General features: G+C 42.6%; 1 protein-coding gene across 1 annotated transcript in view; it reads right to left on the reverse strand.

Moving 5' to 3' along the window:
- Window positions 1–17,684, reverse strand: part of LOC134908930 (cytochrome P450 2C5-like) — a 183,141-nt gene that overhangs the window by 55,749 nt on the left and 109,708 nt on the right. The window contains exons 5-8 of the mRNA XM_063915184.1: window positions 13,182–13,342; window positions 9,405–9,581; window positions 6,842–6,983; window positions 6,446–6,630 (exon numbers count right to left, since the gene is read on the reverse strand). Of these exons, the coding sequence (XP_063771254.1) occupies window positions 6,446–6,630; window positions 6,842–6,983; window positions 9,405–9,581; window positions 13,182–13,342 (665 nt within the window). The remainder of the gene's footprint in view (window positions 1–6,445; window positions 6,631–6,841; window positions 6,984–9,404; window positions 9,582–13,181; window positions 13,343–17,684) is intronic.

Raw genomic sequence — 17,684 nt, forward strand, 5'->3', positions numbered from 1 at the left:
ATTTACACTGCTGTGTTTTACACAGGTGTCCTGGCTGCTAAGCAATAGCAATAGCTAGTACCAGCAAACAGAGCAGCCAGCTACAGTAAGACACCAGCGTCCGATGTGACATTGTATCCCGGTTGCCTAGCAATGACCGAGACCTGCTACAATGATGAACCCACTACAGTGGTGGATTATAACATCTGGTCATTGTCACGGCTGTAGTTATATGTGAATCCAGACTAGGACTAAATACTGGGTTTGGACTTGAGAGCTGAGGGCAGAATTGGGCAGGTTCGAGATATCTCCTACTCATCCAGATGTGGCAGGTTAATCAGAATGCTCGGATTGACTTGACCAGCAAAGCAGGTTTTCAGGAAGTCAGGATTGGCTTTCCGACCAGGCAGCTTTTCAGGATATCAGGATTGGCTTTCTGAACAGGCAGCTTTTCAGGATGTCGGGATTGACTTTATGACCAGGCAGGTTTTCAGGATGTCAGGATTGGCTTTCTGAACAGGCAGCTTTTCAGGATGTCGGGATTGGCTTTCTGAGCAGGCAGCTTTTCAGAATGTCGGGATTGGCTTTCCGACTAGGCAGTAGTTAAGAATACTGGAAGGGACCAGCAAGGCAAGTTTTCTGAATGCTGGGAGGAACCAGCAAGGCAGGAGTTCAGAATGCTGGACAGAACCAGCAAGGTAGGTTTGTAGAATGTTGGATGGGACTAGCACAGCAGGAGTTCAGAATGCTGGGCGGAACCAGCAAGGCAGGTTTGTAGAATGCTGGATGGAACCAGCACAGCAGGAGTTCAGACTGCTGGGTGGAACCAGAAAGGCAGGTTTGTAGAATGCTGGGTGGAACCAGCACAGCAGGGTTTCCAGATTCTAGACAGAGCCAGTGGAGTAGGTTTGCAGAAGGATGGATGGAACCAGCAGAGTAGGTTTGAAGAAGGCTGGATGGAACCAGCAGAGTATGCAGAAGGCTGGGCGGAACCAACACAGCAGGTTTTCCAGATGCTAGACAGAACCAGTGGAGTAGGTTTGCAGAAGGCTGGATGGAACCAGCAGAGTAGGTTTGCAGAAGGCTGTGCGGAACCAGCATAGCAGGTTTTGCAGATGCTGGACAGAACCAGCACAGTAGGTTTACAAAAGGCTGGACTGAACCAGCACAACAGGTTTCCCAGATGCTGGATGGAACTAGTGGAGTAGGTTTGGAGAAGGATGGACGGAACCAGCACAGCAGGTTTTCCAGATGCTGGACGGAACCAGCGGAGTAGATTTGCAGAAGGCTGGGCTGAACCAGCATAGCAGGTTTTCCAGTTGCTCGACGGAAACAGCGAAGTAGGTTTGCAGAAGGCTGGGCGGAACCAGCAGAGCAGGTTTTCCAGATGCTGGATGGAACCAGCTGAGTAGATTGAAGAAGGCTGGACAGAACCAACACAATAGGTTTTCTAGATGCTGGACGGAACCAGCAAAGTCTCTATGACAGCAATGGTATGCAGGACAGTCCCTCTGGATCACTGGAATGGCACACCACTGAATCTGGAAATGCTGCGATGTTATTGCAGTAGTGGCCCTTTAAATCATTCAGGGAGACAGGTAGTGCTAGACATGGATATTGCTAGAGATGGTCTTTACCAGCAGGAAATACTGGAGCTCACTCCAGGCTGAGAGACAACAAAGCACTGACAGCTTGCCAGTGCTGGGACTTGGAACTTATACCTCTTGCTCACTGCTGACTGGATGAGGGATTCACATGACGAGGAAGTGATTCCAGATTGGGCCCAGGAAGGTCAGCTGACCAGGAACTGTCATGACGATGTCCATAGCTGGTTTTGGAGGGAACTTCATCATTGTGGGACCACATGAAGGTTGTAATGGCCGCAGAGGCAGCGGAGACTGTATCTGGTGACCACTGGAGTGAGGGAGGCATGTAGTATAAGGACAACATGGACAATGCTCTGTAGGCACAGCATGGAGAATTTAGTATTCCCACAGAAGGTTAATCAGCACAGGTGCTGCTTGTTAACTAGCTTCACCATCCAGACAGAGAACTCAGCAGTCAGGTAACTCATGATACTGGTGAGCTGTTTATCACAGTGAGCAGAAAATATGCAGGATCCCGGACAGATGGCAGAGGTAAAGCACCAAATTTTATAAATTTAGACAGGATTGTGACAGTCATGTTTTGAGGATTTCTGCAGGTGGGATAATTACTGACCAAGCAAAATAAATGCACTCACCTGCCTATGGTTAAAGAAATCTACAAAACATGAGCTGTTAGCAGTACTTGAAGACTGGATTTGAGAACTCCTCATTTAGAAGAAAGCAGCACCAACAAAGGTTCCAATGTATAGATAGACAGTGTCTAGTTAGACATTCAATAGGTCAACCCCATATGGTCGACATATAATAGGTCGACATGCAATAAGTTGACACGGTCAAATGGTCAGCGGGTAAAGGTCGACTGTGCTAGTTGACAGGTACAAATTGAGACAGGTTCAAAAGTTTTCATGATAATGGTCAACACACAAATGATCGACACAAGTTTTTTTATTTTATGTTTTTTAACTTTTGCTTCATTACCATCCACGTGGACTACGATTTGGAATAGTAACCTGTTGTGAGCGCAGCAGTAGCGTACCAAGCCACCTTGCACTAAGCATGGCAAGTGAAGCGAACCCGCAAAGTTCTACGTTTACACTGATCATGGTCACAAACTTGGAAAGGGACATTTGTTGTCCAAAAGAACATCAAAAAACTTGTGTCTGCAGTGCGATTCCTATAAAATGGTCTTCTTCTTCTTTGACTTATTTGGGAATAACCTTAACCTTAATCCTGTTGATCTCTATAAACACAACATCACCAAGGCAATTCATGGCATTAGTGCCGAACTTAAGGGCTGGAATCATCTAATTTTATCATATCTGGGCAGAGCAAATTTTATTAAGCTGATCACCTTTCCCAGACTATTATATATGTTACAAGTTTTGCCCCTTTTGCTGACCCAAAAGGACGTCAAACAAATTAATGTTCAATTTCGGTCCTTCATTTGGAAGGGGAAGTGAGCTTGCATCATTTTACAAAACGGAGGTATAAATTTTCCAGATATTGTACGTTATAGCCATGCAGCTCAATTACGCTACCTAACTGACTGGATTCATGGCACAAACACATATGCAAATACTGCATTACAATCTCAATTCCGTGTGAATATGAGTCTCTCTAGCTTTCTTCATGCCCAAGATACTGATCTCCAGCTCTCGACACGAGACAATCCACTTTTGTGGAATACACACAAAGTATGGAACATCTTGAGAAACAAAGTGGGCATAAATGCTCATCTCTCTTTACACCTTGCTTTCAGCAAAAACCCGAAATTTCAGGGCGGCATGGCCGCTCACCCCTTTAGCATTTGGAAGATGGGGGGGATAGACTCCATTGGACATTTAGTCCACACAATAGACAAGAGACTTCTCATGTTTTTGGAAGCTATAGCCACATATGAAGTTCTTCGGGCATACCCAATGGCATTCCTACAAGCACAACACTACATATCGACGGTGCTCAGGGACTTTAAAGATTCGGACTGGGTTAACCCTCTAGATACATTAATTAAACAGGGTCCCTACCATAAAAAAGCTATATCCCATTATTACGTCACTTTGGAAACTCTGTTTGATCACACTTCGTCCCAATCAGGGTTGAGCCAATGGCTTGTTCACTTTCCCACCTTATCGACTCAAGATCTCTTGCGATTTCTAAATGTCTCATGTAAACTATTATCGGCTAGCACATATCAAGTGCTATTATATAACGTGACACATAGATCCTACCTCTCACTCAACAGACAATTCCTAATGGGACTAATCCCCTCAGATAGATGCCCCAAATGTCAAGGAGGTTTAGCGGATTTATTCCACTCTTTATGGGATTGCCCCATCGTCAAAGGTTTTTGGCTAAAGATTAAACATGATGCAGAGATCTCGCTAATTAACTATGTCCCCTTCTCCCCGGAATGGGCTTGATTTGGATTCCCCCCAAAATCTCAACGTGTCACCAAAGGAGGTAAGAAGCTACTGCTAGCTCTAAGTTCTGCAGCTTAAAAAAACATTCTACAAAATTGGATAAACCCTAGCCCTCCGTCTTTTTCTTTATACAAAATAAAGCTTCACCATATTTTTCGGATGGACTGGGTGGAGAATGTGGGGGTCATTCTGACCCGATCGCATGCTGCAGTTTATCGCAGTGGTGCGTTCGGGTCAGAACTGACAGCCGGACGTCACACGCAGCCGCTGCAGGCCGGGGAGCGACGAGTAGCTCTCGGCTAGCACACTAAAGCTGTGCTGGCCGAGAGTTACTCCTGAAGTGCAAAAGCATCGCCGCTGTGCGATGCTTTTGAACTTCTGCGGGGGGGGGGGGCACTGACATGCGGGGCGAGACAGCCCTGTGCTGGGCTTCCCCCCGCATGTCTATTGTCATGATCGTAGCCCTGCAAAATTTTGCAGGGCTACAATCAACTCGGAATGACCCCCTATGTTCAACAAAGAAAAACACGTAGGTAGGTTCTTCGATGTGTGGGAAAGTTGTATTGCACAATTGCCTCTCTCAACGCGTCAAGCCATTCATAATAGCTTACACTTAACCAACTGGTATAGCTTGAGAATACTTGATGGTGATCCCCCGATCACTCTGTCAACATCCTAACTCTTCCGAAGTTACCAAGACATGAACAGCGGGTGTCACATATTCTATCTCATTCAGTATCGATGTATACACTGTACAATATATCTTCATGCTTTTTCATATATTACTTTTATTGTTAAGGATGGAAATCAAACCAGAGAGTCCAATAAGGATTCCGACAAATGTTCATCTTTTATTTAGAAAATTGATACAACATTCATAGCCAATACTCAGTAAGCCTACTACTTGATATGGCTATTCTCTGATACATGTTCCGATTTAATTGCAATTGTCATGTTTTGTTGCGATGTTAACTCTATAACACTGTACAAATTTAAACGCGCCCATTACAGAGTACATAATAAAATGAGCAAACAAGAAAACCACACTTACAGTACAGGACAAAATAGGACAGGTATAGAAAACCCGGGGTTAGGTGCCATCAAAGGGAGGATGGAGTATAAGATAGCGTAAGTAAGAAAAGGAAAGGCACATGAGGAAAGAAGTCCCTGCTCTTGCGAGCTTACAATCTAAAAGGTGAGGGGCTAACAGACCAGAGTGACACAGACGGGGTAGACAGTGAGCAGTGGGGGTTTGGAGAAGAAGTGGGTCTTGAGAGCCCGTTTGAAGTTTTGTAGAGAGGTGGAGAGTCGGATGGGGAGAGGTAGAGCATTCCAAAGATAGGGAGCAGCACGTGCAAAATCTTGAAGGTAGGAGTGGGAGGAGGTAATTAGTTGGCAGGAGAGACGGCGTACATTAGCAGAGCGAAGAGGATGGGTGGGAATGTAAAGAGAGATAAGGTCAGAGATGTAAGAGGGAGAAGAGTGGGTGAGGGCTTTGTAGGTGAGTGTGAGAAGCTTGAATTGGATTCTGAATGGGAAGGGTAGCCAGTGAAGGTCCTGCAAGAGAGGGGATGTGGATGTAGTACATTTGGTGAGGAAGATGAGACGGGCAGCAGCATTGAGGATAGATTGAAGTGGAGAGAGGCATTTTTGAGGGAGGCCAGATAGGAGGAGATTGCAGTAGTCTAATCTGGAGATGACCAGTGAGTGGATGAGGGTCTTAGTAGCATCCTGGGTGAGAAAAGGTCTGATCCTGGAGATGTTTTTGAGATAGAAATGGCAGGTTTTAGAGAGGTACTGAATGTGTGGTTTGAAGGAGAGGGAGGAGTCAAGGATTACTCCAAGACATCGCACTTGGGGGCTAGAGGAGATAGTTGTGCTACCAATGGATAATGAAATTGTCTATGCATGCGCACGGGCCGCAGTGCACGTGCGTAACCCTTCTCCTTGCGGCAGCGTCCAGGAAGGATGCGGCCGCAAGATGATTGACAGCAGCGGGCTTTTGCAGGATGGCGACATGACGTTGGGGGGGGGGGGGGCGGCATGAACGGGGAAGTGCTGTGACTGTTTTCGGGGCAGCTGCGTGATGTCACACACAGCCACTCTGATTAAAAACATGGTGACCTACAACCTGACAGTGCAGCCAGGCTGAGCTGACAGGGGTCAACCTTAGTTTGATGTGTCCGCTATCTAATTGCAGACGCATCGGGAGACAGTCTGTCACACAAACTGATCAGTGTAATCTAGCAAAGTAGTTTTTTCACTACCAGTTGTTTTATTTATGAGAATAAGATGAACAGTTTGAGTGGGAAAGATGCTCAGTGCGGCCGGTTTGCCCAGGACCTTGCATGCAACGAGTGGCTGTTTGGTACCAGTTGAGCACCAGCGTATGAGGACGCGTGTACAATGATGGGATACACAATAAGATTTGCTTCTTACCTTTGGAATAAAATACCCTCGGAATGTGACGTCCTGAGTAGTAGCATGGGGGACATTTACTGGAATTATATTTCCAAATCTTTGAATCTCATGAATAACAGCGTCCGTATAGGGCATATCCTTACGGTGAGCGGCCAGAGGCTCCGATGAACCAATAACTTTATCAATCTCATTTTGGACTTTCCCTGTTTCCAAAATAATAGGTGAGGAACATTAAACATAAGAACACCTGTGGAGCACTCACACTTTCAGATTACTTATTACAGCTGACCCTTGATTTATACAGAATGTATCACCTAGCTGATATATGCATCTTGCTGTATATAGCATTTTCTTTAGAAAATCCGATAAGTGATGTGTATTAGAATAATTTGGAAATACAAAACCTTCTCTTACTTTGGATTTGAGGGTATTTCATCATCAATAGAAGACCCCATCTCAGAGTGGTAGAGGTCGTCTCCATGCCAGCTCCAAAGAGATCGGCCACAAGGACTGTTAGATTTTCATTGGTGAAATATAATTCAAGGCTTGGCTTTTCCTAAAATGCATAGATTTGCATTACTAAAAAAGTAATGTGGTATTTGCAGATGATATGACCCTGAGCCTACTTATCAGTCATGCATGTTTCCTCTTAACTTGGAACTTCTTTCTATAAATAAAATACTTCTAAATCTGAGCTCTAAGCTTCAGTTGTTGTCTCTCCAGTCTCCTTGCAACTGCTTCACTCCTAGTACCCACATAACTGGCAAGTCAAAAGATTACATTGCCTGTGTTATGAGTGCCTACCATGATCCTGAGCATGCAGAACCAACTGCCAAGTACTTCACATATAACAACCACTATTTTAGAAACTACTATAGTTCACTGGCATTCGGCTGCTGCAGGCAGGCTCACGATCACAGGAACATATATTTAAAGGGAACAGCATAATTCAGAACAACTGAATGACATAAGGATCTAAAAGCACTAGCTAAATGCCCATTTAACTTAATGGCGTCAAGAAATAAATGCAGTAGTTGAATATTCCAGCTAAGTAAAAACCACTAGATAATAATAAAACTATATAGAAAACAGTTAAAGGAATCTTCAGGATAGCTCTGGTAATTTACACTGAAGAGTATGCTAGCAGGTTTTCTGAATAGCACAGGTAATTGCTCTGCGAAGAGATGCTGGTTGGAAGTTCCAAAAAATACTTGTAATTTTGTACAGTAGAGAAATGCTTACAGATCTCTTAAATTGAATAGGTATTTGCACTGTAGAGACATGCTGGCAAGTAACATTTTTTTTCTGAATGCCAAAGATACTGTAATTGTACTGTACAGACAGTTCTTCCAAATAGCACAGGTAATTTGCATAGTAGAGCAATGCTTCAAGTTACTGGTTTTCTGAAAAGCACAGATAAATGCAGAGTAAATAAATGCTGTGCAGATCTTCTAAATAGCATAGATTAGCTGCACTGTGGATACATGCAGAGAGAACTCTTAAATAACACAGGTAATTGAACTGCAGAGATATGCTTTGCAGATCTCCTGCATATCACATATTAGTTGCACTATGGAGAAATGCTGACAGATCTCCCAAAAAGCACAAGTAAATGAGCTCCACTAAGCAGCACAAAGCTGGTATACAAGGTAGCTAGGACTAAAAAAAATCATACTGATTACAACTCAATAAGCAGTTTCAGAGGGAAATTCATACAAGGGCTGAATAGCAAATCACCATAGGTTCAGAAACCAAGCAAGACTTTGTACTCGGCTGTAGCAATTCAAAGTCAGAACGCAACCAAGCATAACGATGTCTAGATTGCACAGCTGACTGGTTGCCAGAAGACTGATTGAACCTTACAGAATTCCTCTCACCAGGAGCTGCTGAACTGTGCTTATACTGGATTCTAACAACCTGGTAAATTGGATTCCCTCTGATATCTTTACTATCCTAAGTTACAATTTTTTAATTTACCGCAGCTAATGGACTTGCCGGGGCTATCCAATTAGCCCCAGTTCCCAGCACTTATTGGGGATTATGCTTCTCGTACCTCATGCATGCATAGCATAATCCTCGATAAAAGACCCTTTTTTCCACAATAACACATGGGTCCAGACACTCATCCCGGATCCCATGTGGTATCGGCCAAAAACAGGGCATTTTTCAGCCGATAAAATGAGCTATAATTGGATAGCTTAATAATGACCATTTGTCAAATATCAGTCCATTTTTATCGGCCGAAAAACTAGCACATCTAATTGGATACCGTCCAATAGAGGTAAGAGGGTCCTGCTCACAAGCTATCAATCTACAGGGCCCAGATTTAAAACTGCTTTGTATCTACCCATTCTAAACCCTGGGTAAGTATCAACAGACACTTAGAGAGAGCTTTTCCTGTAGAGGATTTGGTCCCAAACATAGGAGGTAAATAGGAATAAAATTGGATATCACTTGATGTTCAACAAGCAGCTCTATTAATAGTACGTGTGAAACGTTTCACTCCACACTCCAAATCAAACCCAAACCCAACACTGAAAAATATCATCCGCACACACAAAAGCATTAGAATAAATTAGTTCCCATTTGAATGGTCAGTTCTTAAATTCAATCCTTGTGTCCTGTATAGTACCTCAAATAAATGGAAAAGCAATAGTGTGATACATTTAATGCCACAATTAAGACACAGTATAATATTAGAGACTCTTACTCAACGATGTGGTCTACACAGACAGGTAGACATATATTGCAGAAGGAGCGGGTCCTGCCCATGAGATGAAACAGCTTTTCCAAGATAGAAGCTACAGTATGAAATGGAGACCCTGGGATTCAAGTATTTGACCCCAATCTCATCATTGCTGGGTAAATGGAGTTTGTGGTTCTAACAATGAATAGTTTGACAGCCCCATTCCTCTATAATGCAAGCCCTATTTGTTTTTTAAATGCATCATACAAGAACCAGTAAGTACTGCATTACCTCCCGTTGTTTCACCAGGAATGAGTCGATAAGATTCCTTTGGTCATTAGCATCCAATTGTTTCTTCTGGGTGGTGAAAGTCTCTTCAATAAATTCGTGCAACTCTCCTTGATTTTTAGCCACTGTTTTCTGAATTCCAGGAAACCAGCTCATCACAGAGGGAAATGCGTTGTACATCTTACAAAGAAAGTATATGTATATGTAATATTAGCGCTTATAATGTTTTATTGTTGAACACTAGTACTGTGATTAGATAATTAATACCAGTGGTATAAATACGAGACAGAGCATTTTGTAGCCACACCCCCTGACGAAGACCGTGATTGGTCGAAACGCATTGGCGTGGCAATGACAAAACCAGACGTGCTGACGTCACAAGTGCTGCCCTGACTCTGCTTGAGTTTCAACCCGAGAGTGGTGAATTTGCCGGCAGGAGGTTTTACCATATCGGACGCTATCCGAAGGCACCGAGGGTGACCTACTGAGCCGTTCTTCTGAAACTTAAATGTATGTATATGTATATTACAATTAAAGCAAGTGCTGTATTATTTTACTTATACTCTGCGCCCTTCATCTGTTCTTTTTACATGTACTTCAATTGAGCCTTTGGTACGGCTAATACCTTGAGGAGGTTACAGAGGACTGCTAATTGTTTCCATTGAGGATTCTTCAGGAGCATCAAATATTTCTTGATTAATACTTGGACTGTGTGGATCAGCGCATATATCCTTACACACACATATATATATATATATATACGTAGACAGATACACAGCTAAAATGGTCTCCAGAAGCACTTTTACTAATTTAAGTTGAATAAAAAATCTGTTTAAATACAATAAAAAATTTACAGCATCTACAATGCAAGCAGCATGCCTCAACACAATATCACCAGTCACTTAATTGGTGGTGATGGTTTACACTATGGGGGAGATTTATCAAAGTCTACAGAGAGATATAGTGGTCATTTTACAGGCTGTGTTTGAAAAATTACAGAAGCTTATTGGTTGGTAGTTTATCTCTTTCCATTTTGTCTTTCTCCAATCTTTTGATAAATCTCCCCCTATATTAGGTCTTTGAGGGTGATCAAATTAATTGTTCTATCAATTGTGGATCTCCTGACACTGTCCTTAGTGGACTATTAACACCACTTTGTAGATGAAAAATATAGAGCTAATGTACAGTAGGTTGACATTTAGGGGTATATTTACTAAAGTGCCGGTTTTTAGAAGTGGAGATGTTGCCAATGGCAACCAATGAGATTCTACATATCATTTATCTGGCACCTTCTAGAAGGTAATAGCTAGAATCTGATTCGTCCACTTCTAAGAACTCACACTTTAGTAAATAACCCCTTAGAGCTGGGAGACCATCTCTGCATAAGTCTTATATACAGAGATGGAGAAACCGGTCAGGGCAACAAAAGGACTTATTACCTTGTCACTTTACTATATTTTCCAGCTATAATACAGTGTTTATAAGTGACCTTAACCAACCTTATTAGGTCCACTCAGCTTGTCCTTGTGTTAATGGAGACCTGATTGTGGAGAACTACAGCCGGACGAGCATACCTTAACTGGCTAGAACCAATGGCTGAGAATATTCCTCCAAAAATTACCACCTTATCCGTTACCTCTCCAGAAAGCAGCTGAGAGCTGCCAGCATGGTCATACTAATGCTTTATGGCTCATCATTCTTCCACCACTGAGTGGCATACAAACCTATAGTAGGAGCAGCGCTGGTGGGACTTCATTCTCTTTCATCTACAACTGCATGGTGGAATTATTCAGTAGCCAAAAACTTATAATGAATTTATTACCATCTCCATACTAGGTGAGACTGTGCGCGTGTGCCCAAACAGCAATATCATTACTGGACTGTTTAACGCTCTGGCGTATTAACCGTTATCGTACAAGGTACTGTATACAATTTGTCTATGTATATTGTAATCTATATAATTTCCGGGTGAATGTGACATTGGTCTAACCGTGGCAGTGGCATCTGTTACATATTGAGGGCTCTATTTACTTAAACTTCTTTTCTCCAGCATTTCAGCTGGACAAAAGACGTGTTTTTTTCTTCTCCCTATTTATAGAAGAGAAAACTGAAGTCTACGATTTCCCTGCTTTTTCTCTTCTCTTCTCTTCTCTTCTCTTCTCTTCTCTTCTCTTCATAGAGACTGGTGGAAACATTTATCCCCACAGCAGCCATAGGTTTCAATGGAGGAGATCAGTTATGCTATTTATGGATTATAGAAAGTTATACATTTGGATAAAGAAAGATACCATGGGGGTATATGTAATTGGATCTGAGTTTGCCAGAGGTGCAAAATGCCGGCCAATCTCAGAGTTTTTTTAAAGTGGCAATCATTTACAAGGCAAAGCCATGCCTCGTAAATGACTGCCGCTTTAAAAAAACATCTGAATTTGGTCGGCCTCCCGCACCTCCGGCAAACTCAGACCCTATTACTTATGGCCCCATGACTGTACATGCAGATCTGCCAGTTTCTTACTGTAAGTGTGGAATTTGGGAGACTATAGGGTAGGGGAGATGTATCATGCAGTATAAAGAGTGAGAAGACAACAAGTAGAGAAGTTGTCCATAGCAACCTATCGTAGCTGATGGGTTGCTATGGACAACTTCTCTATTTGTTGACATTTTATATAATGTACTTGCTAAATGCTACATCACAGTTGATTTGGTTTCTACTGCACTTGTCCTCTTCTCCACTCTTTCCACTGCTTGATAAATCTGTTTCTAAAGCAGGTATTTTGCTTGACAATAATAAACTATATGTTTGCTCTTTTTATGTTTTATGATCCATGAGATACAATAGAAAGTGGATGTTAGTGATATACCCAAATGTTTTTTGATCATCCTTTGGGTTGGCATGCTTGTCCATTACATGGTGCATTTGGTGGAGTGCTTACACCTTCAGATTTGGTTGCATCTAATTATCAAACATTACTGTTATCTATTTTATATATTGATTTAGCATTTTCTTATTGGGTTTTTTTTTTTTGTCCGACAAGGGTGATTTGACATTGATGTGCATTTCCAGTATATCTGAATCTGGGCCTGGAAGTAGTAGTGATAGCACTAATATGTTAATGCAGCGAGTGGCATCTACTATATATTGTACAAAAAAGTTGACCCAGTGTGTTGATATGTTTTTATATGTTGTTGTATAGTATGTTTTAGGAGTGTCTATAAAGATGCTGCGTATGCTGTAATGGAGCAGGGTTTCTGTTAGGTTTTCATCGGGATACAGTCGTTAGATCGACACAGCTTAGGTCAACAGTCATTAGGTCGACCAATGAAGGTCGACATGCGTTAGGTCGACATGGTCAATAGGTCGACATGTTCATTATGTCGACAAGTACTAGGTCGACAGGTCAAAATATCGACATTAGTTTTTCACACTGTTTTAAATTTTTTGGCTTTTTTTCATACTTAACGATCCACGTGGACTACGATTGGAATGGTAATCTCGAGCGAAGTGAGCCATGTGAGGGGACACGGTGCACTAATTGGGGTTCCCCATCACTTTACGAAGAAAACGACGCCAAAAACAGTCAAAAATCCCATGTCGACCTTTTGACCTGTCGACATAGTACATGTCAACCTAATGACCATGTCGACCTATTGTCCTTGTCGACCTAATGCATGTCGACCTTCCATGGTTGACCTAATGACTGTCGACCTAAGTTGTGTCTATCCAATGACCAATACCCGTTTTCATCATATCTAAATATACAGTATACTATAACTGCTTACCATGGACATGGGGCAACCTAATAATTTGGTATTATCATTGACTACTTTCAAAAGCCTCAAGAGTGTTGGATCTTCATAATCAAATCGATGGTTCAGTAATATGGAAACAATTATATTGCCAACAGCCGCGTTTATAATCATAGTATTATCAAATGGTTTGCCTGTAATTACAGAGAAAAGGAAATCTATGTAGCATTCTGTATGTAATAACATTTTCAAACAGCATAAGGTAATTACATTTAAAAATAATACAGGTTGAGTTTCCCTTATCCAAAATGCTTGGGACCAGAAGTATTTTGGATATTGGATTTTTCCGTATTTTGGAATAATTGCATACCATAATAAGTTATCATGGCGATGGGACCCAAGTCTAAGCACAGAATGCATTTATATTTCATAAACACCTTATACACGCAGCCTGAAGGTAATTTTAGCCAATATTTTTAATAACTTTGAGCATTAAACAAAGTTTGTGCACATACACACAATTCATTTATATTTCATATACAGCTTATACACACAGCCTGAAGGTCATTTAATACAATATTTTAATAACTGTGTGTATTAAACAAAGTTTGTGTACATTGAGCTATCAGAAAACAAAGATTTCACTATCTCACTCTCACTCAAAAAAATTCTGTATTTCGGAATATTCCATATTTCGGAATATTTGGATATGGGATACTCAACCTGTACTTATAATTAAGCTAATATTTGACCCAGAAATGTATTTTTTACTTTATAATTGTGACCCCAGAAACAGTAGTCTATGTGGCACCCCGGAATATTGTTTGTACACCTTTAAAATTGTAAAGACAGTGTTTGCAACCTGGAGAGTGTCATGCTGGTACAGCAGGGGTTAAAGGACAGACCAGAGTCAGGTCACATGTTCTGTATTGGTGAGGTGGCGAGAGCCGATTGGACAGATAGAGAGAGAGAGAGAGAGCAAGCAGATCATTGTGGGAAGAAGAAGGAGGAGTTGTAGAGAAGCCATTGAAGGAGCTGGACATGTTAAGAGGAGTGGAGCGGGAGAAACTGAATCAGAGTAAACCAGGTGGTCACACAGAGGCATCTGTTATTTAGGGCTCTAGTTACTTAAACTTCTTTTCTCCAGCATTTCAGCTGGACAAAAGACGTGTTTTTTTCTTCTCCCTATTTATAGAAGAGAATACTGAAGTCTACGATTTCCCTGCTTTTTCTCTTCTCTTCTCTTCATCGAGACAAGTTGAAACATTTATCCCCACAGCAGCCATAGGTTTCAATGAAGGAGATCAGTTATGCTATTTATGGATTATAGAAAGCTATACATCTGGATAAAGAAAGATACCATGGGGGTATATGTAATAGGATCTGAGTTTGCCAGAGGTGCAAAATGCCGGCCAATCTCAGAGTTTTTTTTAAAGTGGCAATCATTTACAAGGCAAAGCCATGCCTCGTAAATGACTGCCGCTTTAAAAAAACATCTGAGATTGGTCGGCCTCCCGCACCTCCGGCAAACTCAGACCCTATTACTTATGGCCCCATGACTGTACATGCAGATCTGCCAGTTTCTTACTGTTAGTGTGGAATTTGGGAGACTATAGGGTAGGGGAGATGTATCATGCAGTGTAAAGAGTGAGAAGACAACAAGTAGAGAAGTTGTCCATAGCAACCTATCGTAGCTGATGGGTTGCTATGGACAACTTCTCTATTTGTTGACATTTTATATAATGTACTTGCTAAATGCTACATCAAAGCTGATTTGGTTTCTTCTGCGCTTGTCCTTTTCTCCACTCTTTCCACTGCTTGATAAATCTGTTTCTAAAGCAGGTATTTTGCTTGACAATAATAAACTATATTTTTGCTCTTTTTATGTTTTATGATCCATGAGATACAATAGAAAGTGATATACCCAAATGTTTTTTGGTCATCCTTTGGGTTGGCATGCTTGTCCATTACATGGTGCATTTGGTGGAGTGCTTACACCTTCAGATTTGGTTGCATCTAATTATCAAACATTACTGTTATCTGTTTTATATATTGATTTAGCATTTTCTTATTGTTTTTTTTTTTTTTCGACAAGGATGATTTGATATTGATGTGCATTTCCAGTATATCTGAATCTGGGCCTAGAAGTAGTAGTGATAGCACTAATATGTTAATGCAGCGAGAGGCATCTACTATATATTGTACAAAAAAGTTGACCCAGTATGTGTCACTGACCTGGGTTGGGGATGTTGTGGACTCGGGGGTTCTTCCGATGGTCGGGAAAAGGAACCACAGGTAGGTCGGAGCAGGGATGGTCGGATATAGGATTTCCTCATACAAGACTCTAATAGTTAGGTTTGGTAAAAGAATGCTGAGGAACTTTATTAAATGAAGGGAGCAATACAGCGGCACATGAAAGAACGTAAACTTGTAGGCAATGTCAAAAAGTTACTGAAGAATTCATAAGCAATGATGAAGGACACTGAAGAATTTGTGAGCAATGTTTAAAGACACTGATGAATGAAGAACTTGTGAGCGATGGTGAATGACACTGAAGAATTAGTGAGCGGTGTTTAAAGACACTGATGAATGAAGAACTTGTGAGCGATGGTAAATGACACTGAAGAATTGGTGAGCGGTGTTTAAGGACACTGATGAATGAAGAACTTGTGAGCGATGATAAATGACACTGAAGAATTGGTGAGCGGTGTTTAAGGACACTGATGAATGAAGAACTTGTGAGCAATGATAAATGACACTGAAGAATTGGTGAGCGATGTTTAAGGACACTGATGAATGAAGAACTTGTGAGCGATGATAAATGACACTGAAGAATTGGTGAGCGGTGTTTAAGGACACTGAACGCTGGAAGCACTAAGGTTGGTTCGGCCCACAGGCCTTGCTGAATCCAGGGAGCGCTGGCAACTGCACTGCAGAGGAACACACTAGTTGCTCGGATCACTGGAGACTGTGCTGCAGGAAGGCACCCTGAATGCTAGATGCACTGGAGTATAGCTGCTGGAAAACACACTGCGTACGGGAGCTCTGGCATCCACTACAGAAAAGAGATGATACTCAGGCACCGAGGCTCTGCCCGGCGTCTGACTTTGAATCTCCCGCCTACGCTGGATTGGCGGAACAGTCTGATAACGTCACCTGCTCCCCACCCACGTGATGCCGGGTGTCATGGCGGCGCCCCTGCCCCGGAGAACCGCCGGGAGCCGCGCCAGCCAGACGCCGGAGCCCGTGGACCACCGAAGACGGAGGCCGCAACACAGACCAGCAAGCACGCAGGGGTAAGCGCGGCGAACGCCGCCTCTGGCGTGTGACAGTACCCCCTCCTCTAGTAGTGGCCCCCGGACACTTCCCAGGTTTTGTTGGATGTCTGGAATGGAAGATCTGCACCAGTCGGGGAGCCATAACTTCTGTAGCCTTGACCCAGCTCCTCTCCTCGGGGCCAAAACCTTTCCACTCCACCAAATACTGTAGATTCTTGTGAAGATAACGAGAGTCAAGAATAGCTTAGATTTCAAAGTCCGTTCCAGCTTCAGTCTCTGCAGAGGTTGGCCTCGGGGACTTTGAATGGAACCGGTTTAAAATAAGGGGGCGAAGGAGAGAGACATGGAAGGAATTTGGTATCCGGAGGTGGGAAGGCAATCCCAATTTACAGACAACTGGGTTCAGGACTTGTAACACGGGATAAGGACCAAAGAACCTCGGAGCAAACTTCATAGTGGGCACCCTTAACCGAAGTTTGCGGGTAGAGAGCCATACCCTGTCACCAACCTTATATTGGGGAGCCGCTCGTCGCTTCCTATCCGCAAAGAACTTATAACGGCTGGAGACTCTCTTGAGGTTAGCATGGACTCGACTCCAAATTTGACTGAAGTGCCGGAGAGTAGAGGCTGCAGCAGGAACATCCTCCGGAGGACAAATGGGTAATTCCGTAACTTGGGGATGAAATCCGGTTGAAGAGTGGTACAGATGATTATGGGCAAACTCGGCCCATGGCAACAGTTCCACCCAATCATCTTGCGAGGGAGAGAGGTAAACACGGAGAAAAGTCTCTAAATCTTGATTGACGCGTTCAGTTTGCCCATTGGTTTGTGGATGGTAAGCGGATGAAAACTTGAGTTTTATTTGTAAGGCTGTACAGAGGGCTCTCCAGAATCTTGCAATGAACTGTACCCGCCGATCAGAGACGATTTCCTGTGGTAACCCGTGCAGGCGGAAATGTTCCCGGATAAATAACAAAGCCAACTTGGGAGTTGATAGTAACCCGGTCAAAGGTACAAAATGTGCCATCTTAGAGAAACGGTCAATAATTACCCAGACGGTATTGTGACCCTTGGAGAGAGGCAATTCAGTGACAAAGTCCATAGAGATATGGGTCCAAGGCCTCTTAGGAATGGACAGTGGGTGCAACAACCCCGCAGGAGGCAAATGAAGAATTTTGTGCTGAGCACACTGAGGACATGAGTTGACATAACTTTGAATATCCTTCTTCATAGAGTCCCACCAGTAAGATCTTCGTAG

The sequence above is a fragment of the Pseudophryne corroboree genome, chromosome 4 (genome assembly GCF_028390025.1).
Source record: "Pseudophryne corroboree isolate aPseCor3 chromosome 4, aPseCor3.hap2, whole genome shotgun sequence".
Classification (NCBI taxonomy): Eukaryota; Metazoa; Chordata; class Amphibia; order Anura; family Myobatrachidae; genus Pseudophryne; species Pseudophryne corroboree.